The sequence below is a fragment of the Takifugu flavidus genome, chromosome 9, assembly GCF_003711565.1.
Source record: "Takifugu flavidus isolate HTHZ2018 chromosome 9, ASM371156v2, whole genome shotgun sequence".
Lineage (NCBI taxonomy): Eukaryota > Metazoa > Chordata > Actinopteri > Tetraodontiformes > Tetraodontidae > Takifugu > Takifugu flavidus.
Window position 1 is genome coordinate 4,595,588 of NC_079528.1, and position 26,185 is coordinate 4,621,772.

The following is a 26,185-nucleotide window of genomic DNA, read 5'->3' on the forward strand; positions in this document are numbered from 1 at the left end:
CGTGCAACTGCTTTTCCAGGACGATTGACTTTGGTGAACAATCAATCGAATTATTGTATGTGTAAACACAACTGGCTGTGTCCGTGGGACTGAAGAACGTATTGAACGGTGACTGACAGACACATTCATGGTGCACCACCTCCTCAGAATCAGGTGGTTCATCTGAAGCTGTTCGAACCCGAGCAGATGTCAGTTGTCAATCATCATATATAGGTGGGGTCAACTGTCAGTCAAAAACAGCCCCCTGATCGGGTTTCAATCTATGAATCACAAGAAACTTTGTACACAGCTACAGGCGAAGCTCATCTGCAGCCGCACCGTCGGATCTCTCTGGCTCTGTGGCGTGTAGTTGATGGACTTTGGGAAGTCTTTTCCAGCGAGAGCTGAACTGAAAGTTTTCTATTGCAATAAACTGGAAATGCAGGATGTTGTGATACAATAGTAGGTTTAGAATGGAGTTTAGCCCTGACACGGGAGCCAAACCGGGCCAAAAAGGATTCACAAAACACCTCTGATTCCTGCAGCAGGACATGCATGAAGGTAAAAACCTATTGGGCATTAGAGACAAGAGCCAGCGCTGATGTGTCACAAAGAACCTTGACAGTCCTGAAACAATGAGCAGGACTTAAATGCTTAAGAGCTGGGGAGGGCGTTGAAGAGCGGGATCGATTGTAAAGGTGTATTTAGTGTTTGCACGGATGGATCAGATCCCTGGGAGAAATATCAGCCTGGCGAGAAAAGCCGAGAAACTCTTAAGACGTGTCAATCGATGATGAGGCTTTTCCAGAGCAATAAAGTTTTTATTAAGCTGGGTTAAATAAATGAGAAAAGAGGGGGAAATAAATCAACGTCAGAGAGAAATACTGAGTAAATTGTGTTTGTCTTTATAAAGTGAGGAATTCTACGATAAAGAGAGGAGAGCAGCGTCGTCTGCCACGTGCTTGACAGATTTGATTTTCCCCTCAGGACTGATTTTCACCTTAATTTTCCCAGACAAAGAAGACAGCGGTGTTTTGCCTATTCCCTTGTGATGAAGAGCAGCGTGGGGCTGATGTGACACCTCAGCAGGGTCCCTGCCTGGCTCCTTAAATCACTCGCGGCTTCACTTTGAATCAATAACAGGCCCGCAAAAAGTCTCCCAAACCCGACGCCTGACAGTTCCAAAAACAGGAATTTCAGGAGGAACTTTTGTCTGGGTTTAAATGCTCTTCATCTCTGTATTTACTTGACTGAAACAGCCCCAGTTTTCAATATTTAATCCAGCAATCACAGGAAAACTTGAGGGGGGGGCGGGGGGCAGCAACAAACAACAGCAGCAGCACCCACAAATCTTGTCTTGCAGGTAAACATGTTAAACAATGAACATCAGTCACGCGGGCGGCTATAGTCTGCAGCCTCACAAAACACACAAACACCTCAAATCTGCCTGTGAGCAAAGCTGCGGTGACAGGCTGACAGGCAGCAAACTGCGTGTGACAAATTCCAAAATCGCATTAAACTAAATGAGAAACGCAGTCTGAGAGAAAGAAGAGGAAGAGGAGCCCCGGATAGAGATAGATGACGCCGGATTAGTTGGAGGGTCGGAGCCGGGAAAACCTGATAGACTTCCCGTGACATTAAATCTGTCTGTCAGAAAGAGACGAGGAGGAATTTCTCCAGCGTGCACACCTGAGCGCTTCCGTTGACTGTGGGATGTATAAAGAGGGATTTGGAAGGAGATTAACGGGGAAACAGAAGAACAACCAGAGGGGCAATCTGTTACTTCAGTGAGATACTGTTTCCCAACTTTTACCAACATGGCACCAGAACGGGGCAGAGTCAGAGATTAAACATTTTAATGAGTTTAAATATGCAACCGATTAAAAATATTGAGTTTCAGACTTCCCAAATCTAAAACCAGGAGCCATCAAACTGGAACGCCCATTCCTGAACTGGACCCAGCAACAGGATCACCACGAAACGTTGGCCACACCCACCAACAACTGCAGTCTGCAGTCGAAAAGCGCGTTACTGCAGTCATGTGACCAGCTGGGTATCCGTGTAAGGGGAACATTAATTCTCCCACACTTCACAGTGCAGACGGACACACACGTAATACAATAAAGGTGTGAGAACAAACCTGTCAAAAAACTAAAAAAAAAACAGAAAGAGAGAGAAAAACCTAGATTGTAGTGAAGAATCTCTCATTTCTAAACACCCCTCTTTTATAATGCCCCACAGAGCCGCGGTGATACAATGTCGGCCTGTGATGAGACTGTCAATCAAATAAGAAGAGAGCAAGCATGCAAAACAGTAATAGAAATTAATTTGTTTGTGGAGTCGGCTGTCTGAGAGCGTTCCCTGAGTGATGTGCCATCTGTCACAGAGACAAAGACGCTGCGCCGGGGAGCGAAAACAGAAAGCTAATGTTTAACTCGCTCGCAGAAATACAGGAGCCGGCGAGCCTGAGGAGAGGCTGCACAGACTCCACCTCATCAAAATGTAACAGGGATGAAGTACAGTGTGTGTGTGTGTGTGTGTGTGTGTGTAAGACTGAGGTTTGATGAGCTGCTCTGGCCACACATCAGCGCATTGATGATGGCCGCTGAGGTGGACGCCTACAAACTTGGGCCTTTGCTCTCAGTTCAAGAAGTCAAACCTCATTGGTTTCCCTCCATTTTGGCTTTGTTTATTCACTACCCCCCGCTCTTATTTACCCATCCCTGGCAAATCAGCATAATGTGTTGCACATTTCAGTCGGGCGTTTGATGCAGGAGAGAGTGGCGCTCTGTGTGCCAAAACACTGGCACGATTAAACCCAGGGGAGGACCCGATTCTGCTCCCACTCCTGCGCTAATCCAACAGACCCGGCTCGCAGAAGCACTTATCACCTCAGCCCACATGTGCGCACGTTGACACCGTGCAAATGACGTCCGACGTTGCGCCCTGCTGCCGCAATCACCTGTTACCGCGGGGAACAAAGGCTCGCGCGGGCGCCGCGGTCGGCCGACGTTCCACCACGTTAGCCAAACACATGCACGGGCATCGTGCTGATCTGGGTGATTGACAAGAGAGATAAATAATAATAACAAGCAAGGCCAGTGTGAAAGGCCCCTGTGAGAGCTGGCAGCAAAAGGTTACCATGGCGAGGGCAACTGCAACTGTGGCGCCGTGAGACACATACGGTGGCACGTTTGGGTTTATCAAACTGAACAGGTGGTACCAGCAGAAACCCACACGGGAACAGGGAGAAGATAGCGCCCCCAAAAGGTCGAACGGGGCCACGAGGCAACGACGTTAGTCCCTGTCCGTCATAGCGCGGAAGGTTCCTGAGGAAACGTGTGCTCACTGTGTGGTTACGGATGCAGAGAAGAAGAACTCAGACTACCGCCCAAAAACTCGCCAATCCAAAGGCTGAAGCTAATGGATGCTGAGCGGCGGATAAGTAGGTCAGGTGCAAAACATCCCCTTTAATGGCGCTGAAATTAGACATTCAATGGTCAGAAAAAGTCTACAAACGCTGAATATGGTCTTGGTTTAACAGTGCGGCGAGATTAAAAATGTAAGAGCGTAATGTGTCTTTTCCCTCCAGTTTGCAGCGTCTGTATTGTAATTGCATCACTCCCAATTTGTTGCAGTTTAGCCAGGGGAAAAACCAACAAAGTCATAAAAAAAGAACGCTAATAATCTCCTCTCTTCTCCTCTGTACAATTGTCCCCATTCCTTCAAAAGGCCACACCTGATTCAGACACGCTGGACTTTTACTGTTTGGACCCAGCGCAGCCTAGAAACCAGCAGCATCGCCTCATTAGCATTTCCTTTTGAAAAGTAGATGGGCTGATACAAAATGCATTGGCAGACATAAAACATTAAGGCGCCGCTCAGATATCGCACACAACAAGCCCCCGGGTTAAAATCAGCCGCTGCTGAGCGTTAGCTCGCCACACATACCAAACACAGCCCGTGCTTAAACATAACTTAAGAACTGGAACACCGTTTTTTTTTGCTGGGAGGCAACAGCCTGCGCTCCTGTCTGCAGCTACCTCTCTGCTTAGAACCTGCAGACTCCACTCAGATGTCGGTTGTCAGAGAGGTCGAAAGCAAAACAGAAGCATTTGTTGCTGCAACGCCACTTTCCTGCTGTTGTTAAGTGTTGGGTCAACGGCACTCGACAAAACTGGCGTAAGTGTCGAACAGGAAAACAACATCCGACTAGCGTGAATGGAACGAGTGCTGGAAACCTCTTTGTGCAACATTTAGCTTGTGCTTATAGAAATCTGCAACTCGCGCGAGCAGCTGAGCATCAGGGCACCGACACCAACAGGCAGAAGAGGGCTTCAGGGTCAAAGTGTCCTCTGTCCACCAGGGTCAAAGGTGGGCACTAGTTTGAAACAGAATTTGTAGGTTAACTGCCCTGGCGAAGCCTCCTTCCAAAAACTTTCCATGGAGCCTGGAGGCATGGACTTAATGTGGGTAATTTCCATCGGGTTATGTGCATGTGCGCCAAATGTCTCAATTTGAATTACAAATATTTCAGTTTGTATCTTCTCTGCAACGTTAGCTGAACTAAAAGCAACTCTTCTAGCTGCATTTTCACCAGAGGTGAAATATGACAAATGTTTAAAATAAATACAAACAGGCCGTAAATGGACAACACAGGGACCCTGCAGCAGCTAACGGTGTAAAGCACGAGGGGCCGATGCAGAAATATGATCCAGAACGGTTGCAGCGCTAAGAGCGCGCACTCGCTCGACATTAATCTAAATTTCTGCAAACCACTAGCACTTAATCCGTCCTCGTGTGAGTAAGAAATCTCTGTAATGGCGCCTTTGGCCGCCGATCCGTCCACATTATATGTGTAACACAATAACAACTCTGTCAGCCACACAAACCTCTGCTGGTGCTACTGGGGCTGTTGCCCCAAGAAGAAATGGGGTTTCCTGGAGTGACTAATCATCAAAATCGTGACACGTCGTCTATAAATTGATTAAATTCATTTGTCGCCATATTTACAGGACAGGGGGCATAAATATTTCAAATTAATATTTCACTTGGGTGAACATCGGCGGAGTGCGGAGGGATACCTTATAAATTCATGACATCCTCTCGGTTCAAACGTAATGAGGATGAACGATAGCGCCCGGCACCAACAAAATCGCTCATTTTTTATATGAATTACTCTGTTTTCCACTTCTAGTGTGCATTCGTGTTGAGGGGGGTCATTTAGAATTGTTGCTGGTTTTTTTAGTGGGGGAATGTAGAGTTTTATAACACAATGCTGCTAGAATAATGAAAATGAAGAGGTAAACCAAGACAAAGCCAACGTTCCGGTTATGAAACAACAACAACTACAGTATATTCAGTATATGAGCAGGCAGCATGGAGATATTACACTGTAAAACTTTATGAACAATCAGTTGATTGGATCATGCATCATCTGAGTCTGCAAGCGCTTAATAATAATCCCTTTATTTGTCCTGGGCCATTGGCAGGAAGTGGAAGGAGCCCGACCTGGCCTGCTGGCTGAGCCAGGAATTCTCTCAGGACTAAAACGGCTGTTGCAGAAACAAGGGTGGGAAAGGAGGACTGAGTGGTCATAACAAAGGAAATAAAAGTTACTGTCTCAGTTGGCTTCATTCTAGCGCCTTCCAGTGGGCGCGGTGCATTTTGGGGCCTGAGTTTTAGCGACTGTGACCCGCTGACACCACACTGGGACAGGAGAGGTTTAAGCTGGCATCAATTCTGTCACTAATGATGGATTTCTGCAGAGTTTATTGGAATACCGAGGCTATACTGAGTAAAAGGACCCACAGAAATATTGCTATTGTTGTTTTAATATTGTGGAAATAATGTCAGATAGATAATAGTGGTACATGTTATCTAGCTGGAGGCTAAACTTGCCATTGAAGACAGATTCCCACATATCCTTTCGCCATCCAGACATTAACATTCTAAAAGTCGCAGCAAAGCCAGCGAGGTCAAGAGCGAGGCCAAGACGCGGTGTAGAACAATGCGAGTCGGGCAGAACTACTAAAAAACAAAGTCTGCTGGGGGAGGTGCACTCCTCCAGAGGCTCCGCGTGCACGTGCCTGGCTCTTCCTTGCAGAATCCTGGAGCCTCCTGTTACCGGCTTTCATTGTGCTCTTCATCTCATTGTTGCGCGGAGGACGGCGGCGGGGGGCCTCTGATGTCTTCTTGAATTTGATGAAGCTGACCTGATATCCAAAAGTGCCCTCTGTCCACCAGCTCTCTGCATATTAAAGGCAAATGAGCTGGAACGAGAACGAACGCAAGACTGCGCGCAAACAATGGCACGTGCGTGTTTGCACACCAGCGCTCGACCTTGCACACCTTTATTGGTCAGATGATAGATGACAGAACTGGACAGATACATAAAGGCGGGCGGGAGGGGAGGGGGGTGTGCACGGTCTTTTCCCATTTGCATGTGCTGTACGTGCGCTTGTGCGCGTGGATGGGGGGGGTTGTCGTGTGAAGCCTGGATGAATGGTGGGAGCTGCCACTGTCTGCAGGCATTCAAGGATGTGTACATCATCCGTGAGGCGCTGATGGGCTCTAATGCAGAATAAGGAGAGCCAATCACCCCGGATCCATTCACTCTGCCAGGGTGACACATTTTAGGGATACTTCAAGGCCGACGCGCTGCCACATTCTGCTGACAAATCATTCCATTAGACGTGTTGATGGGGAAGGAAGATAATAACACTGAGTAACAGTTGGGATGCATCATAAACACCTCGGACTCCTCTGATTCTATCTGCTTCCACTATCCCACCCATTTATCAACGCCCCTGGGAGTGTGTGACTCCTGTTTGCAGAGCAAAGAACTCCAGCTCAAGCTGCGTTTACTTGGTTTCTACTCTCACCAAAACAAATGAATGCGTTATAATTCCATCCCATCATATCCGTGTTCATCAGTGGTCGGATCAGAACCCTCGCCCCGACATTTGCTGAAGCTCCTTTATATCTCGCAAAGCAAAGCTACATCACCGCGTGTCCCCTGAGGCGACGCACGCGTGAGGAACCACGGGGAACGAACCCCTTATTGTCTTCACCACCTTCTGACCCTTGAGAAGCAAACGTTTGCAACTACCACTGTGGCAAAGGTTTTAATTTCTTGAGAAACTTGTGCAATTTGCATTTAAATAGGAAACTAGCAAACAACCGAGCCACGTCTACGTGATTTAATTCCTTTACGTGCCGGCAAATGCTGAAATCAATGGAAAAGTAACTAAAGCGGGTACTTTAGAACAGTACGAGGACAGACAGGACAGACTTCATGCTGCCGGTGCACAAAACGATGAATGTATTTCCCGTCAGTGCTGCCAATCCATGCAGATGCTTCTTCCTACTCACTATTTGTATGCAGTTGTCCATGTGGATAAATGGTGATTGGCGTGTGGCTGAAAGTGGGTGTTGTGGAGTGATTAATCAGCATAATGAGTGTAGATAAGCACAGTGCAGATGGAGCCCACACTCAGGACTGTGTCACCCAGCAGGAAGTCCCTCTGCTTCCCCTCGCTGCTCGCTGTCTCAATGTCTGACTGCACGTCTCCAACACGCTCGTCATTACCGGGGCTAATTCAGTAATTTCAGCCTTTTTTTTTATCCCCTAGACGTTTTCACAAAATTTAAAAGAAACCAAAAAAAAAATGTACTGGCACAATTTCTCCTCAAATCTGCAGTTTGAATTTGGATGTGACATGAAAAGCCGGAGCTGTCCATCAAACACAGGAGCGGCTCTGTCTTCTGCTTCGTGGAAGGCTGCTGCCACCCTCGCAACTGTGCGGCACAAAAACTGGCAACGCTTCGGAAACACAACCACCTCCGTACGTGCAATAAATGCAGGGAAATGGGCAGGTGGCCACATTGTCAGTTAGCAAAGGATAAACGAGTGCAGATATGTGAATCCCCTGTTTTTATGCATTCTGAAGGTCGGTTTATAATAAATGCCTATTTCTATCACTCCAAAGATCTGGTGGCTCTAAAACAGAGGTGAGTATGGACAGAGACTCAGATTTTTAGTTCCACCAGATGTGTCGAGAAGCTTAGCAAATAGTTAAGACCATTTTTATAACAGCACCCTCTAGCACGAGTTTAAACTAATTCCGCTGAGGAAAATACCTTTTAAAGCGGTCATTAAATGTGCACATACACTTCTTTTAGACATTATGAGCTACAGATGTGTCCATAAGAATGTATAGCATCACGCAGGGACAATATGGGCATAACTGCAGAGCTTTGGGTGATTTCTTGTACAATGTGAGGAAGGAAATGGAAATAAATCAAAGTTTCTTTGCAGCTGAGCTAATAACCGTTGGACGGCACCCACCTTTGGCGCCTTGGTGATCTACTGTTGATAGCAATGCCCTTTTATTCTGCTGTTAAAACTTTATTTGGTCAACTCCAGCTCATTTCATCAACCACTCCTCATTTCCCGAGCAACAAGACAAAGAACCAACTAACTGACCCATTTCTGTCTCATATCTGTGGCTGGTAATGTGAGATCATCATCATCAACATCACTTTTTCAACCATGAAATTGCTGTTGCACGCTGAGCTCGACGATAGTCACACCCGGGCTCGATTTCCTTGGATCACAGTAACCACAGCAACGCTATGATACAGTGACGTGTCAGCTTATACGTTAACCTCCCTGTGAACCTGGTGAAGATGGTTACTACCATGGAGTGGATGAACTAAAGTGTCCGTATCAAAAACAGAGCTTAATGAATGATGCTTTTTCACCTCATCTGAACCCTCCCTGCAACAGACGTGAAAAATGGCAGCCGAAATGAGCAGCCTTTATAGGAAGCTCATCAATTATACTAAGACAAAGACAGGAGGAAAGGAGGGTGGAGTCGAAGGAGACTTTGCCAAGTCCTGTCCTCCTTCAGCCATTGTGGGGAGATGAATACGGGGGGTCTCAGCGGTCTACGTGTGAGGGGGGAGATCGACTGCCAAAAACAGAACAAACCAGACCTAAAAAAGGGTCTCGATAAGCCATCTGCCACATTTCAAATTGATCTTTAGAGGTGCACGGAGAAAGGCACGGGCTGTGTTTGTGTTGTGTGTGCGTGTGCATGTGAAGAACTCTCACACCACAGAGGAGCTCACTCTTACCTGGATGAGCGATTCGCTCAGTCTCTCCTCGTCGACCTCCAGCACAATGTCCCGGATCTCTTCATAAGGCAGGCGGAAGGAGCCTAAGAAAATTGCTGTGGTGATGAAGAGAGAAGAGAGTCATTTCTCCTTTTTTAAAAAAAAATCAGACAGTCGCCTTCAAAGACACATTTCAGGGATCATCACTCCTCAGACACAATTACTTCTCCGATGGGACGCTTGGAAAAGCTGATATCTTTTCTTTCCTTCACGGGGAGAGGCTGCCTAGAATTTACAATGAATTTAGTTTGACCCTTGACCTTCACTTTTACTGGTGTCAGTAAAAAAGCGTCAAAACAAAAGACTTTGATACAATGATAATTGAAATCATAAGAAATTTGACATCAAAACAAACGCAAACCCTCCGACTGATTGGCCAATTATTCGGTATTCCAGGGTTAATCCAAGGCTCATGGAATGCCTTCAGTTCTCTGCAGCTTTAATGTCCCCAGCCCCTCATTTATCTACGTCCAAACTTGTTTTTCCTTTTTTTCTTGCTGGAGTCGGGGTTGAACTCCACGCTTGCCTCCAGGGACGGCAGGAATTGGGGCTGGCAGTAAATCCAGGTGGAAGCCGCAGGTGGAACTTTGATAATGAGCTAAAGCAGAGCCGGGAAACAGCTGCTAGACTTCTGCAGCAGTTGGACCTGATGTCTGCATGTGACACTCCCCCGATCTCCACCCCACCCCCACCCCCACCCCCCCACCACTACGATTTAACACCGTTTTCTACCTTAACTCGTTTGTTTCATCCTGTTCGGTTGCTGATTTGGACATGTCAGCGCTGTTTTGAGCATCTTTTCTACGACCCGTTCCCAATGTTAACAGGGATCTCTCAGCAGTGTAGTTCCAGCATCCATCTGCAGGCTGAGGTCCGCGCTTGGGGATCATCGTTAGCAGGATCGGCCATCAGCCGCTACATTTGAATTTAATCAACAAACGGGTCCCGGCTGTTTGGCCCGTCGTAGCAGGAGAAGAAAACGGCTTTTGTGAATCAGAAGATGATTCTTATGCAAAAACAGGCTAATGTCATCATCAGCATGCTGCGGGTTGGAAACACCAGTTTGGATGGTGTCCTGCTTGTTAAACGTTGCTCCCGTAAAGTTGGATCTGTGTGCTCACATCAGCCAGATGTTTCAATTATTCACAATTATCTGGTGCAAAGTCTTTAATTGGCCCCGTCAGTTGTTTCATTGCTGCATGTCTGTTCTGTCCTTTGCTCTGCTTCGAAAATAAAGCCTTCAAACAAATGTAAATAAGAATTAAATGCTTCTAATCATTTGATGTTTGTAAGTGAATAAATAAACTTGTGAATCCTCTAAATTCTCCAACTGTACACTCAGGCTTCGGTTTCTTGCTAGCGTGAATGAACTAATTGATTATGCAGCCGATTCCTATTGTAATTGTTGTGGATGTGAGGTCACAAATGGCTGCAACAGGCCATACGCTGTCAATAAGAAGTTGGCTCTGGTTTCCCGGTGCCCAGCTCCACGCTCTCATCACGGATCAACTAAATTAACCTGAACCATTTCCTGTCTGTAGCGTTTAAAGTGATGCGCGTCAGAGTATTTACTCACTCGCAGAGTTCAGATCAGTTCGCCCTCGCTGCCGTTTCCCTTCAGTCAGATAAATAAACTGCAGCGTTAGACTACACACATGGTTTATTCACTACACTGTGGTCAGAAGGTGGCTGAACTTCAAAAGGTTGGTGAAAACCTTGCAAGCAACTATGGATCTGTTTTTACTTCGCCCTGCAACAGCCGTCCAACACGTTCATCAGAAAAGGCGGCGGCGGGTGGGGGGGGGGTACCCCAGGAGTGTCAGGTGGTGCATGGCACTGGCTCGGGTATCATGACAACCACTCTTGCCTGTGCACGGCCGTGTGCCTCCTGCCCGTCGTCATGCCCTTCGCTTAGTTTTGCTCCCATCTGCCACCGCTGCAATCAGACGACCGCGACGCCCATCGATGTTGTCGCGGCGCATAAATGAGTGGAGCGGCACGTTTACACACAGTGGAGCGGCACGGGCTCATGAGCGCACGCCTGTGTGTTAACGTGCGTCTTCTTTGCAAACATTTAGCATGATGCAGGCGTGGGGGGGGGGACGCGCCGCGCGGAGCCTCAGCAGACCGGAAATATCACTTAATAAAAGAACGGAAGACGCCTTGCTGTCAGTTACATGGATTCATGTTTTAACTCGTCACACTACAGTTCACTGCCGCTCTGTGATTAGAGAAATTGAGGAGAAGCACAGAAGCGCCGTGAAAGGCTAAATGTCAAAAATGTGATCTGATTCCATGAGGCTAAAACCCAAGGCTGCAGGGCTTGCGGCTGTAACATCAAAGGAGATAAATAACAAAAACAGAACACTTACATAGATTCTGCGCCGTCTTTGAGTCCAAGATACGGAGCTCTTTGGCCTTCTTCTTGAACTGCTGCATTCTGTCATCGGTCTCGTCCTTCACATCTTTCTTCACTGTGGAGAAATGATAAAAAAACAAAAAACCTTGCTTTAATGCCACGCATTTTTGACATCAAGGTGCTTTACACAGACATTGTCAAAGCATGAGACTCAACGCAGCCTCTTGTCTGCTGAGATCACAATTATATGAGACAAAATAGCAGCAGAGCAGCACGGTCCACCGGAATGTGTGCTTTCCTTTGTTGTGAGCCTTGTATTTTGTACACCCTCTGGTGCACATCTGGTAATCCTGACATTGTCTTTTGTCACAGGGACAAAGGGTTGGTGATAGCCAACTTTTAAGATTCCATTATGAGAGTCAGCGTGGTCCTGGGGAGGCCACGCAGCCTCTTATTTGAATGCGTGCGTGCCGGCGTTTCTGTCACCGTGATGGCGGGTAGATGGCTGATAAGCACCGCTTCTCCCCTCAGGCCCTGCCTGTCAACTTACTGGAGCCAAGAAGATAATTGTGCCCCCCCCCCCATCCCTAAAAATGGCATTAAGTCTGTGTTACAATAGACGAACCGGTCCGAGAACCAGGAGACCTCAGTTTTCATAATGGAGCATTATTGAATCTCTCAAGGGGAAAGACCACCCATCAGTGTGCATTCATTTTCACTTAAATTTCAATAACAGTCAAACTCTTAAGAGAAACAAAAGGTCAGCGCTCTAAAATAGATTTCCACTGCTGGGGAGGAATAAATTGGATGTTTCCATTATGAGGAAGCGGCGAGATTTCTTACGTCTCCTGCTGATTGTTTATGAAAGGAGCAACATACTGTGTTGCTAATCATCACAACAGCCCCGAATAAGCCCAAGGTGGGCGTCTCCGAGGGAATCCAGAACAAACATTGCGCTCCCCAGCGCCGTCTCACATATTCCAAGAAACAATCGAAAAAGAAAACATCTTGGAGGCAGCCTGCAGAACAGAAGGATCCAGGCCATCTCAGCTGTTTCCTGCGGACACATGACAACAGCGCTGATGCCTTTTGACTCTATCTAGTGCTGCTGAATGGATCCACGTATGTGTCACTGCTATCTGAAGGTTTCTGAGGATTTCTTTGGATCTGACAAGACTCGACATTCTAATTCTGCTTGGAATTTCTCTTTATACTCAAATGAGCTTCTGCTGTGGCTGCAATAACGACCACAGGACCCCGACACGCTCCTGATCCTCAAGGTTAACATTTCCCTTCTTTCCCACAAGCTCTGAAGGCCAAGAGGTATTGATGGCGAGCCCACGCTGCCTCTAAAGTCATCAATTAAAGAATAAATGATGAATTTCTGATGCCTTAACCTGAACTGTGGCCGTGGTTTAGCTGCATCTGGAGACATCATCGACCTGTCGGGAATGGCGCTGACACTTATTGACCTGCCCCCACGTGAGGATCTGATTCACATGTTGAAACATGACATTATATACAGCGAGGATTCACAATGGATTTTTAACAATCTATCGCAGGCCTGGAACGAGCGGGTGGTCGGTGAAAAGAAATTGCCACAGATAAAAGGCGAGTTTTACCGCCTGTGCTGCTCCGTGCTCCACTGTTCTCTTAAGCCTCCATTTGTTTCTGCACAGCCTCCCCAGTCTCTCACCTTGGAACCGCCGACTCTCAGCAGGGTACTTCAGCCCCCATTTGTCAATGCCCAGATGGCACAAAAAGTGGTGCCTTTAATCATCTGAAACACCCACATTCTGTAGCTTTACAGTTCATCTTATACGCTACGCTGCCTCCCCGCTGGGCCGTGAGCACTCGTGTCAATTGGTTGATTACTCGATTGACTCGATTCCACGCGTCGCGAGTTTTATACCCAGCACCGCGTGTGAACTGATGGACCCCCCCCCAGAGGAGGTGTGTGGTGGAATACCAGGTGTGTGAAGATGACAAGAGTGTAAGGTAGCATATTTGGTCCAGATGGTTGCCTAAAACAGTAAATCACTTTTTCATAAATATTTAAAAAAGCAGGTTTTCCAATTAAGGGGGAGGGTAGAGCTGCCCTCGCAGCTGATCAGCACAAGTCCTAGCATTTAAATGTGCAGCCTAACATTGTTATTCCCAAAAAACACAGCACAGATTTATTCTTATTGAAGGATACTCTCCAGCTGAGCATAAAGAGCCCTCACAATGACTCCAGCGCTCATGCGGACGCTTTGATCGCGTCCGTAGGAGAAGTCTGGGGCAATAACATCATGGGAAATTGTTCTTGTCCAGCAGATCCTTTGTCCTCTGTGGGAACAAAACAGGACCGGGCTTCCCTCCGAGGTGATATAAACCATGCGTGTCCATGAAGATGAATCATAAATGCTCTGGGTTTCACAATAATGTGCGGTGAGGTATTAAATTACACAGGTGAAAAGCTTTAAAGGCCATGACAAGAACTTTTATTTTAAATTCTAATTTTAACCAAATGTGTGGCGGACTCAAGCCAGCACAGCCACTTGTGAAGACATCTCTGTTACGCCTTCCATTAATCTAGAGGGAATGGAAGCTTGCTCTGAGCCAAAAAGGAGTCACTCGACTGTTATTAAGAAAATACATGGATGTTTGTGCAAATAACATCTTTGGCTTATGAAAAATGACTTGGCATTCATGTTGAGCCTTCTCTCCGGGTCTTGGACCGAGGTAGACTCAAGGGAAGCTCTGTGAAAACATGAGATGTCCAACACTTGGACATGGAGTCTGTTTGCTGGCTCGGACTCTCTCTGCTGGTCGCCTTCCATACGATATCTCCCTCAAGACGTCCATAAAACCCGGGGTATTACAAAGCTAAACACTACCACATGTTCACTTCCGGACACAGACTGTTCCAGCAGGGCCCTGGACGCCAGACGCCAGAAAAACCAGCAGGCCTTGAAAGGAAATAAAAGAAACTGCAGATGACAGGTTTTCAACAAACATATTCACTGTATAGGCAGAAGGAAAACAGAGTGCAGCCAGTGCACCTCATCCTCTACCAGGCAATTTATTCCCTCAAATGTGCAATCTGCCGGCAAACATGCGCCCCGTCCTCAATCTCAGGGTCCTGCACCGAGGACTGAGCTGCTGGAGAGCTGCCAGCCTCTACCTGACCTGCCAGTCAGCTCCGAATGCTTCAGCGTCTCTTCCATTCCACAGATAGCGGCCTCCCTCGGGTCCGGGAGGGGGACAAAAAAATAAATACAGGCGGGATGCACAGATTTTTTTTATTTTTTTATTAAAGATCGGGAGCAAAGGCACATAGCTGAGAGAGTAACTAATAAACCCGACCCCTCTCTGGCTGAGCAGAAATGACAAGGCCTTCAGGAACAAAACTCCGACCCTCACGAGTGTCTCCAGCTCAATAAAAGTTTCCTTTTCAAATCGGACATCAAGGTTCTGCATGAAAAAACACTTCAGCATCCATTTTTACCAGGAGCATGAAGAGGAAGACTTCCTCTCAGGCCGAGGGCAGCGTATTAGTCTCTCACGCTTCCATTCACCCAGAAAGACAACAAACCTCTTCTTCTCTTTCAGTCCAACCTTGTCTCCGTCATACTCCACCAAGGTGCACCATCTAAAGCTGTGAAATCTGGAGCAGATTTTCACTTTTCCCTTTGTGGAATTCACATGTGGAAGCGTGTTTGCTCCCTTTCAGAGGTGTTGACCTTGGTGCTGCATATAGAGTTTTTTGCAGATGCTCCTCCCAAGGTGAGCCATTACGTGCGTCTGTGTGGGAGTGAGCCAGCAACCCGGCAATCATCATCACCACTAATGATAACAGGTCGTGGTGATCGTGGAGGATAATGACGATGTCAACTCGGGTGTGCACGTCACCTCGAAAACACACGTATGTGGCTCCTGTGAAGTGCACAAATAAACCTGTTCGAGCACCATCTGATCCGTTCAAAGCCATGTGGTTCTGGTTATCGGAGGTATCTGAATAAATAGGAGTCTTTTACGGGGGCAGGAGACTTGCAGAGAGCCTTTCTGACCCGAGGCCAGTAATGTTTTCAGTATGCAGGGAGAGGCTCGGCCCAGTGGAAGGTCCACAGCTGGGCCTGGAGCAGGGCCCAGTAAGAAAAACGCCTCCTCTTCTAATTGAGACAACACAGTTCTCCCTCAGTGACCTCCTTCCCTCCTTTTTCAAGAGTAGAGGAGAGGGATTTCGGCAAACCTCTACTATTTCTCGATATAATGCTGCCGTTACTTTGTGGCTACGGCATAATATGGCATATCTTTTGCAGAAATATGCCTTATAATTAAAACTGGAAGTAGCCCTAAACAGGCAAAAATTATATTTCTAAGGGCTTTTTAATAAAGAAAGAGGAAGCAATTATGCTGCTGCCTTCAGATCCAAGACGTCCGAGCCCAACAATGAAGAGCAAATATCATAAAATCCAACAAATCAATAACTCTGAGCAGCGCCAATGACCTGAGGCTTTCCACGGCCTTTGAACGGGTACGTATTAAATCTACCCACATCTACACAACTGTTGTTCTGGCTCAGTGGCAGAGAGTGTGGGAAGGCTCTGACTCGGCCGCTTAAATTGGTCATGGAGACGTGCTCCGGAGGGCAGCGAGCGGATTGAGCCTGACAGCCAATCAGTTGCAGGAAACCGTCCTCTGGTGGTGCCAAGGCTGCCGGTTGTGACTCAGTGCACTTGAGCGATGGTGGGGAGGCACCGCGCTGATGGTCCAAATGGTCACCCCCGGTGTCCGTTAAGATCCCGAAACACTGGTCAACTTTGGTTCGCTCGACGACGCACACACTGAGGGCCAGCTCGCCTCGCCTCGCCTCTCCATGAGGCTAAGACAAACAGAGATCTGAGGCCGGGGATATACTTTGGCCAGCGGATGGGATTACTGGCGCCCCCATGGTCTCCATTACCTCTCCCAGCACCATGCTAACAGGACAGACTGAGAGGAATAGAAGATTTAAGGTGGACTGCTGCTGCTGCAACTTCTGAGATTAAAGTGATTTTTGACCACAATATATTGTGGAGCTTAGAAACAGAGTTCTGAGTTAGCTGCTGTAAGAACCCACATAAAGATTCTCCCCCGTGATTGTCGACTAACGCTAACAACAGTAGGATAAACAGCATGCTTACTTTATCGCTGATTTTGGAGTATTTTCAGTCGTACAAGCTGCACCTCACAAGTACATTTTTGGGTGTGTCGCCTTTGAAGGTGGGTGATTTTTCCCTTTTGTCAGGAGCAAAAGAATAAAAGACAAATCCCTCCACTGAAGACTTGAAAGAGATGTTCATTTTATCCAACCTCTGGTACCAAATCAAAGGAGCCTTGTGACAATAGATTAATTGTGTTTTTTCCCCGACATTTCAAGTTGTTGTCTAGTCACACACACCCAGAAGTAAACAGGGCTGATGCTGCTAACACTGTCAGAGAGGCTGCCACTGTCCTACTTCGGAGTGAATCGGACAGGGTTGTATTTTGTACATTTGTCAGCAAACATAACATCCTCCTCTTATCTTTAATGAACTTGATTTCTTTGCCCTTCCTTGTTTCCGGAACAGTCTTTGCTGTTATTGTGGGCTCCATAAACGCCTCTCTTGTATGATTTTTAACATACTGTATCAAGAGGAAAATAAAAACACGACAGTTTGTCAGGCAGTGAACACCTATTTTTCTTTTTTTAAAGAAATGTGCTGGAGTATATTTCCTTCTTATTAAGGTTAACTGATAGATTGATCCAATTTGTAAAACCGAGGCATGAAAGGACTTAAAGGAAACTTCATTCCCGAGTCAGAAAACGTCACCGTTTGCAGGGAGACGAGGACAAGAGGAGGGGAAGTGACGTTCTCTTTTTCTGGCAGCATGATTGCACGCTTGTTAGCAGCAATAGGTTTATCCTTGGCAATCACCACGGCGACAGATGCACAGACCTCCACACAGGACACAGCTGGTCACAGCTAAGTCTGATGCACGCGCAGCGTCTCCAAACACATCAAAATACAAAATATGCAAGAGATTCCACCACGCGAGCCGCTGAGGACTATTCTGCAGATGCATGTCGTGGTAGCATGGAGGTGTCAAGGCAGACATGCCCTGATTAAAGATGCAGCACGTGGCACCTGGGAAATCGAGTTAAAAGGGAGGCAGGGAGAGTATAATGGAAAGAACGGCACTCAGGCATGAGCTGCATTCCAATCTAAAGATCACAGTTGTCGAGCTGTTTGATAGGCTCCATGTTTACCACCCGTCTTTGTGTGTGTTCTTGTACTTGTACACAGCTATACAGTGAGGACCAGAAAACACACAAAGTAAGGACGATTTGGGAAGTGAGAAGATATTGTCTGGTCCGGGGTTAAAGGGTTCGGGACTTGGTTTTAAGGGTTAGGCTTGAATTGGGTTTAAGTTGAGGTTAAAGTAAGGGTGAACATTTAGTTTAATGCATCGTCTGCTTCGTTGATGTTTCCGTATCCTTCCGCACACACACATATGGGTTGTAACTGTGACTCACAACCCTGGACGACAATGGGGTCAAATTCTTGATTGTAATTGTCCTTCCTTTAGTCAGAGAGGATAAAAGAAGGTTCGTCGGGCTAATGAGTGATAATGACAGACTCTGAACTGTAGGAGAAGGTTGTCAGGTCAAATCCTGACGCCCGTAAAGCAAGCTTTTTCCTCCCTGACACGATGACTCCTGGAGAAGTGCTTTAATTGAATTCCTGCTCCAGTCGAACTGTTGTTATCCGCCACGTTTCAGACGCAAACCATTTAATTGCAGCCCACCTCTCAGCGAGCTGATTATGATATGTTTATGAGTCCCGTTGCTGCCCTGCAGGCTGCAGGACTTGATTGCGGTTCCAGGTTGAATCTGTCGACAGAACCGAGGTACTGAAGTAGTCGCTGAGCGGAGTTTGTCTTTTGAAGGTGCAGCATTTGCACCCAAAATGGTACCGAAAGCACAAAACTGGGAGACCCGAGAGGTATGAGGATGATGATGTGGACGAAATATTCAGTTGTACCAACATAACATCCAGCCAGTAGCCGCGCCGTAGATCTGAGGCAGAGATTCTGTGATGCTGTCAGCACACTGCAGTAGTCTTCAGCTGCTCGCAGCATTTCACACAACAAAGTGCATGAAGGTGAAAATACAGGCACCGACGGACGGCGACACAGCAGTGGTTTGGTAGAAATGAGCACAGTTCTAGAAATAATCCACATCTACAGAGGCCACAGAGATGCCTCCTCACTGTTCACAAGCAGCTCAGGGTGATTTTCCAAATGTCTCCACTTTTACTCTCCTGGAGCTCTCCATTTCTGTGTAACAAACAAGTGCCTTTAATAGCCACACATAGCAAATATCAACCTGGAGCATCAAAGAATCACACTCACACTTGTCATTTCATGCTTAGCAGCCATTAACGCCAGATAAACACGACTTGTGCTGTCACCAGATATTTTCCTCCCCCAAAATGTCACTCATCAGGTCATTTTATGGATGTTCCCATTTGTCTGACACGTGAAGGCTTAAGTGCAGCACACAGGCAAATTGCTGAATCTCTCCAAGACACAAACAAAAATCATAATGGCATTTCTGCCACTGTCGCGACAGAAATGGGTCGAAATGTGGGTAAAACGCACACGTGAAGTGATTGACTATAATATGCCTGATCTGTTTATTCCATCATGTGGAATAATTAAATCCTGGATGTGCGTTACGCGACGCAGCAGATCCTGTGATTATCAAGGTGCAACAGAGACTTGATGGAGGCAGGTATGAGCACAGCAGCCACACAAAGACAAAGATACTCTTCCATACTGAACTACCTTCTAGGTTTTAATCTGGATTAAATATATGGTTATAATTGTCATTAAAATACAGAGCAGGTTCAAAAGAACCGGTCCACCTGAGAAGAACATTGACAGGAATCAACAAATACTGCCCTTAATACTGAATAGCATACTAACAAGTGCTTCACAATGCCAGGGTGCACGAGCTATATCCCCTTAAGAAGCGAACCCTCGGAGAAACATGTCAGAATTCAGTGAGATGTTTTCCAAGTCAGACAAAAGGATAAATGCTTTCAGAGGTGGAAAATGTCACTGATCCCAGATCGTGTCAACAGAAAGTGTATTGCAATTAAAGCCTAGCTTCTCCTTCCCGTTTCTATGGTGTCAGAACCTGCATGAGACGGGTGGGGTGTAGGAGGTCCGCAGGCACACACCGACTAAGCCTTCTGTCAGAAAAGCTGGATGGGATAATCCTGACAGGGATGCAGAGCAGCTTCATGTTGGTCATTTACGACAAAAAGTAATCCAGAATCACCTGTGTGCCCGTGCAAATGTCCACGCAACTGCGCCAGAGCGCTCACATGCACGTTTGCTGGCACAAATGCCTCCATACTGGCGTTATCTTTTCCTCAGCCTGACGGACGTTTTCAATGTTGCCTCGTCTTTTAAACCCTTGAGCTGCTATCAGCAGCAGCAGCAGCAGCTGAGGTTGGGGGTGATGGGTCACCTGCATGACGCTCAAGGAAACAGAGAGCACCGACCTCTTTTTAAGAAGGAAGCCACAGAAATAGAGACAAAGCATAGAGTTCTGTTAGAGAAATACTGCTCTGAACCAAATATGGGAGAATATCTAAGGTAGAATATGATAAACCTACATGCATGAAGCATTTACAAGAATAGCATCTTATTTTAGAGCTCGAAAATTGAAATCTCACTTCTGTGCCTACAGTGAAGTTTATAGACGTTACTTTTTGTTTTTTAGCAATGAAAACTTTAAATTTGTGGCTTCATGGTCGGACTCACACATACAAATCTATCATAAGCACGGCAAGAATCTGTCGAATTACTCATCGAAGCATTTATTATTTCAAAGTAGTTTTCCATAAAAGTAAATGTACACTGAATTATGAATGAGAGCTTTCATTTAAATACATTTGAAGTAAAAAAAACCCCAAAAAGTTAGTTTTTAAGAAGCAAGAACAGCTAAAAATCGGGGAGGAACGGTGGGGCCTGGCTAATTGCGTGGCCGCCTATTTCAGAAAAGCAGGTGGCAGTTTGTGTTTTTGATGCTGCACCACCAACAATCAGCGCCGTCCTTCAGGACTTCAAACGCTCCCTCTGTACTCCAAACCCTGCAGTCCTCTCTCTCTCGGGGAAAGCAGCACCTGGCCCTAAGTTTCATATTCCTCTCAGGTGTGCCTCCAGAGTGCTGCACCAGCCTGATATGCACGCATATTAAGTACTGTATCGGCATTCCATTTTTCCGATACTTGCTATTTTACTTTCAAACTAGGCCACCAGTGAAGGACAGAGGAGCTTTTTCTGCATAGCAATTTCCTGGGATGAAGAAAGGGCGGTCTTTGCATTCCCTCAGGTGGGAAAAGTTTGCCTGTTTACGCCGGTGTGAACTTTAACGACAAATATACAAAAGGAAACCACAAAGTTAGACTTCATTGAACTGCTCAGCTATTTAAAACAAAGCATGCTCTTGTCCCCAGCTTCTTCCCATCTTTGACTACTTCTCCACAGGGCTGAAGCTCACCCTCCTTCACTACCTCCTCTGTCCGTCTACTTCCTGTTTTGACTGTCTTCTGGAAGAATATCAAATATTCCCGGTGGTCAGTTGGTGGTTTCTGCCTTGTGGGACTGTGCAGATTTCAAAGGAGCAGTGGAGGCTCGACCTGACTCCGATTCCCCTGAGAACTTAGCAGAAGGAAGCAGAAACCTTAAACGTGTATTCCTCGCTTTCAGAGTCAGCCTGGAGGCTGGAGGCTTTTGCATGAGCCTGAGCAGAAAATGCCTTATCAAACCATCAGCCCACCAATTGCATTAAAACTCCAGTAGCGCGACATGATGTGGTGGGATAGAAAATCCATATGAGCTTTGTTTCTACTTGACAGATGCACACCAGGTCTGGAGCAAATTACCTGCACCGCTGTGTTCCAAAATTTAAAAACGTGGCAGCCTTAGACGCTCGGAATACAGATGGGATCAACAAAACACGGTTTGCAATTCAGACAAATGTAAAGCAAATGATTTCTTACCACACCAAAGAGCAGGTAATAGAAACAGGGAGCCACATATATCCAGTTTATGTTTTACTAGCGTCGCCAGATAATTTATTCCTGATTTAAAGCTGCCGCTGGCTGCTTTGTCTGTGGTTACAGGAACATTAGCTGCCTGTATTTCTCAGATGATGAGGTCAAACAGGTGATACAAAAGCAGAAAGGACCAGTTTAACCACTAGTTGTCTTTACAGCTAAGACATGCCAAGAGTTAAGAAGTTGAGAGTTCCAATCCGTAAACTCTGGGGACATCCGAGTACCAAGAAACATGCCTTTAAATGACCAGTGCGAAGGCCATTCCTTTCCCTAATGGGTTATTAGCATTCTCCACAGTGGAAACTGCTTTAATGCTCCTGCAGATGGTATTGTCTGCAGTCATGAGAGGACTGATTGGCTTCACAGGCTGGCAGGGACGAGAGCACTGAGAGCCTGTTTCACTCACGTACATCACCTCAGTCCCACTGGCAGATGAAGTGAGTCTGTATTATATTTCTGTTCTGCAGCACTGCAAATCCTGCAGGGGGGATTGGACTTTTCCATCTAATGCAACACTATCACACCCCCAACATGGCTGCCTCCCCTGGCCTTCTCTCCTTCTGTCCATCACTTAAAACATTTGGATTCCCTTTAGAAGGTCAGTGCTGTTGAAGCAGAAATTGTCGGTGGGAGATGTCTTGATGTGTGTCATGAAAGGGGGCAAATAAATGCCACTCTTAGGCGGAGCGGGAAATAGCGTTTCTGGTGATAATATCCCAAAATGTGAGGAATCTTCAAGGTGACGTCTTTAAACCGCATGCTGGAAATTTACATTCATATGTGATTAAAAAAAAAAAAGTGTAAAACTTCACCACAAAAGCTGCACAAATCTGCATCCATCCATCCAGAAGGTGAAGAAATGTTCTCTGTACCTCTGCCTCCTTCCTAAAATAACCCTATTTTTTATGAGGCTTCTCTTTATTAGGTGTGTGCTTTTGGGTCCCAGCTCATTTCTTTGGGGGCAAACAAAACGAAGCTAAGCAGAAGACCCACAATCCCTCCCACCCGTCTCGCCGCACCAACAATTTGCTCTTAACTTTTCTCCCCGTCCCTCCTCCTGGATTAAAAGCTCTTAATTTTCACTAATTACACAAACCCATTTATTTTTCTCCATGTCAACGTTTCAGCCTGTTTTCCCACCACGGGGCTCATAAACATGGATTCAATCCGGCTCTAATAAACCTGCCTTGTGAGGGTTTTGGGCCTTTAATGGACGCAGAGCTTGTTTGATAAGTCTCCACTTCATCAAACGCATTATTAATTAAAGTTTATATTACATTAGAAACAAAGTTAAAGCTATTTGCTCGCCCATTAATGGTTTCATGTCGTCGCATATCTACAGCTAATTAACAGCAGCCTGTCCTATAGTTTGCTTTATTTTTGTCGCTGTTTGACAAAAGTGTGCTGGGTTTAGCTTCAGGCGATATGTTGCAAACAAGAGCAACGCCGCCCTCGTAATCCAGAAATATCAAAGTGCTGATTGCCCGGGCTGTTTAGGTGGTAAAATATACGCAACATTGCTATTTCGGCCTATATTTATGAAAATGAAGGTACTCATTAAGATTAAAAGAGAAAAGTGGAGCTGAAATGTGTGTATATTTATAAAATATTTAATGACGAATATTGCATTTAAAACGTGCCCATCTATAAGAGAAAAACCTCTATAAAGTTTTCAAAGCTTAATAGTAGTTTTAATTTGAAAGACAAAGAGCAACTTTGGCACACAGGGTGAAAAGTATAAAAGCTCTGTTTCTTTAGCAACAGAAGGGCAAACGCGGTGCCGAAAGTTGAGTGCTGACAGCGTTGCTTTCTGATCGGCAGTGCCTGCAAATCCCAAAAACACACTTTCTGAAATGTTTTAGAGCGGGGGAGCGATGTAGGAGGCAAAGCGCCTGAGACAGCGGGAGAGCGCAGAGTTGGAGTGGCCTGTCAAACTTAATGAGGGAGCAACCAGACGCGGTGTAATTGTGGCCAACTCGTGAGACCACCCTGTGCGTGGGGCTGTGAGGATATCGGCGAGGGGTCTGTGCGCTCACACAGAGACAACGAGACCATGGAGGTCAAAAAAGTGAGCGGCTGTCAAACCAGAACATTTCTATGGTGCCTGTACTTGATAACCCTTAGATGAAGATGTGGGTTATTAAACTGTTAGCACCCACTTATGGCTGCTTTAATGATGACATATAAGGAAATGTGTAGGATTGAGCTGTACGGTGGAAGGGAATAAGAATCCAGTATAAAAATGTGGGGCAGAAACACCCATGGACTCAAATGTTTGATTAATATTTTACTTGTTATCGAATAAAAGGGCAGCCACTGGTCAGCAGAGGTCATCTTATTTTAGGGATTCAGAATAAAAATGACTTGACTCTAAGTTGTTGTAAAGGAAGTATACATTAAAACTAAAATTACAAAAAAAAAAGATGCCATCGACATTTCAAAGTATGAAATGATGAAACCGGATGAAATAAAACCAGTGCTCGATGGTGTCCATGTGCAGTTATTTGCTTGAACGCGTCTAGAGTTTAATGAGTCAATGTACACTCGTGTAGGCCAGCATAATTCATGCAAAAAGAGAGCAATGCATATTGATGGGGGTGGAGGAGGTGGTCCATTTTTTATTAAGGGTGAACATCTTTGGGAGAGTTAACAATAAGATCAGTCTCCCCATTAGCATAAATACATACTTTCATCTCCAGCCCGCAGGCTCTGACCCGGCCGCCTTTCATTAAGTACACATACATATGCAGATGAGGTCGGCCTGCAGTGGTCAGCTCTTTGTCAACACCCTGGCCTGTGATTGACCACTCCTTTAGTATCACCCTTGCTGCTGCACAATCAAGGAGAGCAGAGGCTTTCGGGGGTGTGTGTGTGTGTGGGGGGGTCATACCTCTGCTCGCCCTGTGTCAGAACACCAGTGCAGGGCTGCGGCGATGCTAAAATGTCCCTCCATTGTGCGCCTGTCCTCTTTTGTGCGTTTGACAAATGAAGTGTATAGCTATACAGGGTGGGAAACAAGCGGGGGGGCGAGAGTCGCACAATAGCAGCAGGTGCAACAAGACAGCTAATATTTGCCGAGCAGCTTCTGTCGCAAACAAGTGACTCCCCCTGAAGGAAAGAGCCAGGCGTCTGCTCATAAATGGCTGGTTACCGAGGGCAGACTCCGCCGGCCTGCCTGTACCCCCGTCCCTCGTCTTCTGCCTACAAATCCCTTCAGTGCGAGACAATCGCCAGGATGCGCCTCGGCAACCGGTGACACTGCAGAGGTCAGGCCGAAGCCTCTTGTCTGAACGTGCTGTGTGGAGTTTACCCCCCCCACCCCCACCTGCAGCGTGCCAGGCACAGAGCCGGCCACACGTTGGCCTCAGACAACAGCAGTGTAGAATAAAGGTCTTGGAAATGACAAGAATATCTCATCAAAAGCACAAATTCTGAAATTACAATAAACATGTTTACGTCAAAATGCTAAATAGAATATATTTTTAAAAATAGCGCAATCTTGTTTATTCATTAACTGCATGATTAAAGGATGACAGCTACACAAAAGGCATAAACCCCTCATATATATGTATAAGCTTTGCTCAAGCAAATGTGATCCATTTATTTCAGTAGACCCCTAAACCGTGGGGGTCGAGTCAATGGGGGCTGAGAAGTGACTAAAGGATTGTGAGCAGGCAAAGCTCTTTATCTCCAGTCTTTTTCCCCATCTCCACCCTCTTGTTTTGGTGTGCAGGCATCAGAAATGAAAGCTTAATCCATTTAGATGGAAAATCCATGGTAGCCACCCCGGACATCTGACGGTATTAATCAGATGACAATGTGGATTCATGGGTGGGACGGACTGCTGGGCAAGGAATGAGCAGCATCCCAGCAGAAAAGCTCGATTCGCAACAGCTTTTAATGCAAACCTGTGGCGGTTGAACAGCTGTCAATTCTAGAACGCTGTTTTTGTATCTGGATTCACGTCAAACACTATAACATCAAGCAAAAAAATAAAAAACCTGCATTATAATGATTGACACACAGCAAGATTTATGCTAGGGTCCCCCACCCTGTCCTCTTTAGCCCTTTACAGGAGGTCCTATACAGGAGCCTGTTGGGGTGTAGGGCAGCGGCGAGACGTGGAGGTGTCACACTGGCATATGCAACTGAGAGGAAGTGTAAGATCTGCAGGTCGGGGCGCTAATGAACATACAGCAACCGTTTCGTAAGCAGATCTCTCTTCCTGCCGTGGATGTGGCACTGTGGATCCTGGCAGGACTAAACACTGGATGAGGATTGCCTGAATTCGAGGTCCATCTTGCTTTGGAAGGCAAAATATCAAAAACAAGGCAATAAAGACGGTGGTGGATGCAGCCACGAGCAGGCAAAAGAGGTCAATATTTAAATCGAAAGCACACCAACGCGGACTTTTGGATGAATCTGAGAGGAGTCGGTGCAGGTTAAGACTACCAGCCTGGCCAATAAAATGGGCGCCTGCCCCAAGGCAACAAGCTGACTCCTGCTGCGAGACAAGACTGCAGGTCAG

General features: G+C 46.3%; 1 protein-coding gene across 5 annotated transcripts in view; it reads right to left on the minus strand.

Annotated features, from left to right (window-relative positions):
* Positions 1 to 26,185, minus strand: part of diaph2 (diaphanous-related formin 2) — a 170,009-nt gene that overhangs the window by 8,224 nt on the left and 135,600 nt on the right. For all 5 annotated transcript variants that reach the window (XM_057042268.1, XM_057042266.1, XM_057042263.1 and 2 more), the window contains 2 exons: positions 11,532 to 11,633; positions 9,121 to 9,215 (listed from right to left, as the gene is read on the minus strand). In XM_057042268.1, the coding sequence (XP_056898248.1) occupies positions 9,121 to 9,215; positions 11,532 to 11,633 (197 nt within the window). The remainder of the gene's footprint in view (positions 1 to 9,120; positions 9,216 to 11,531; positions 11,634 to 26,185) is intronic.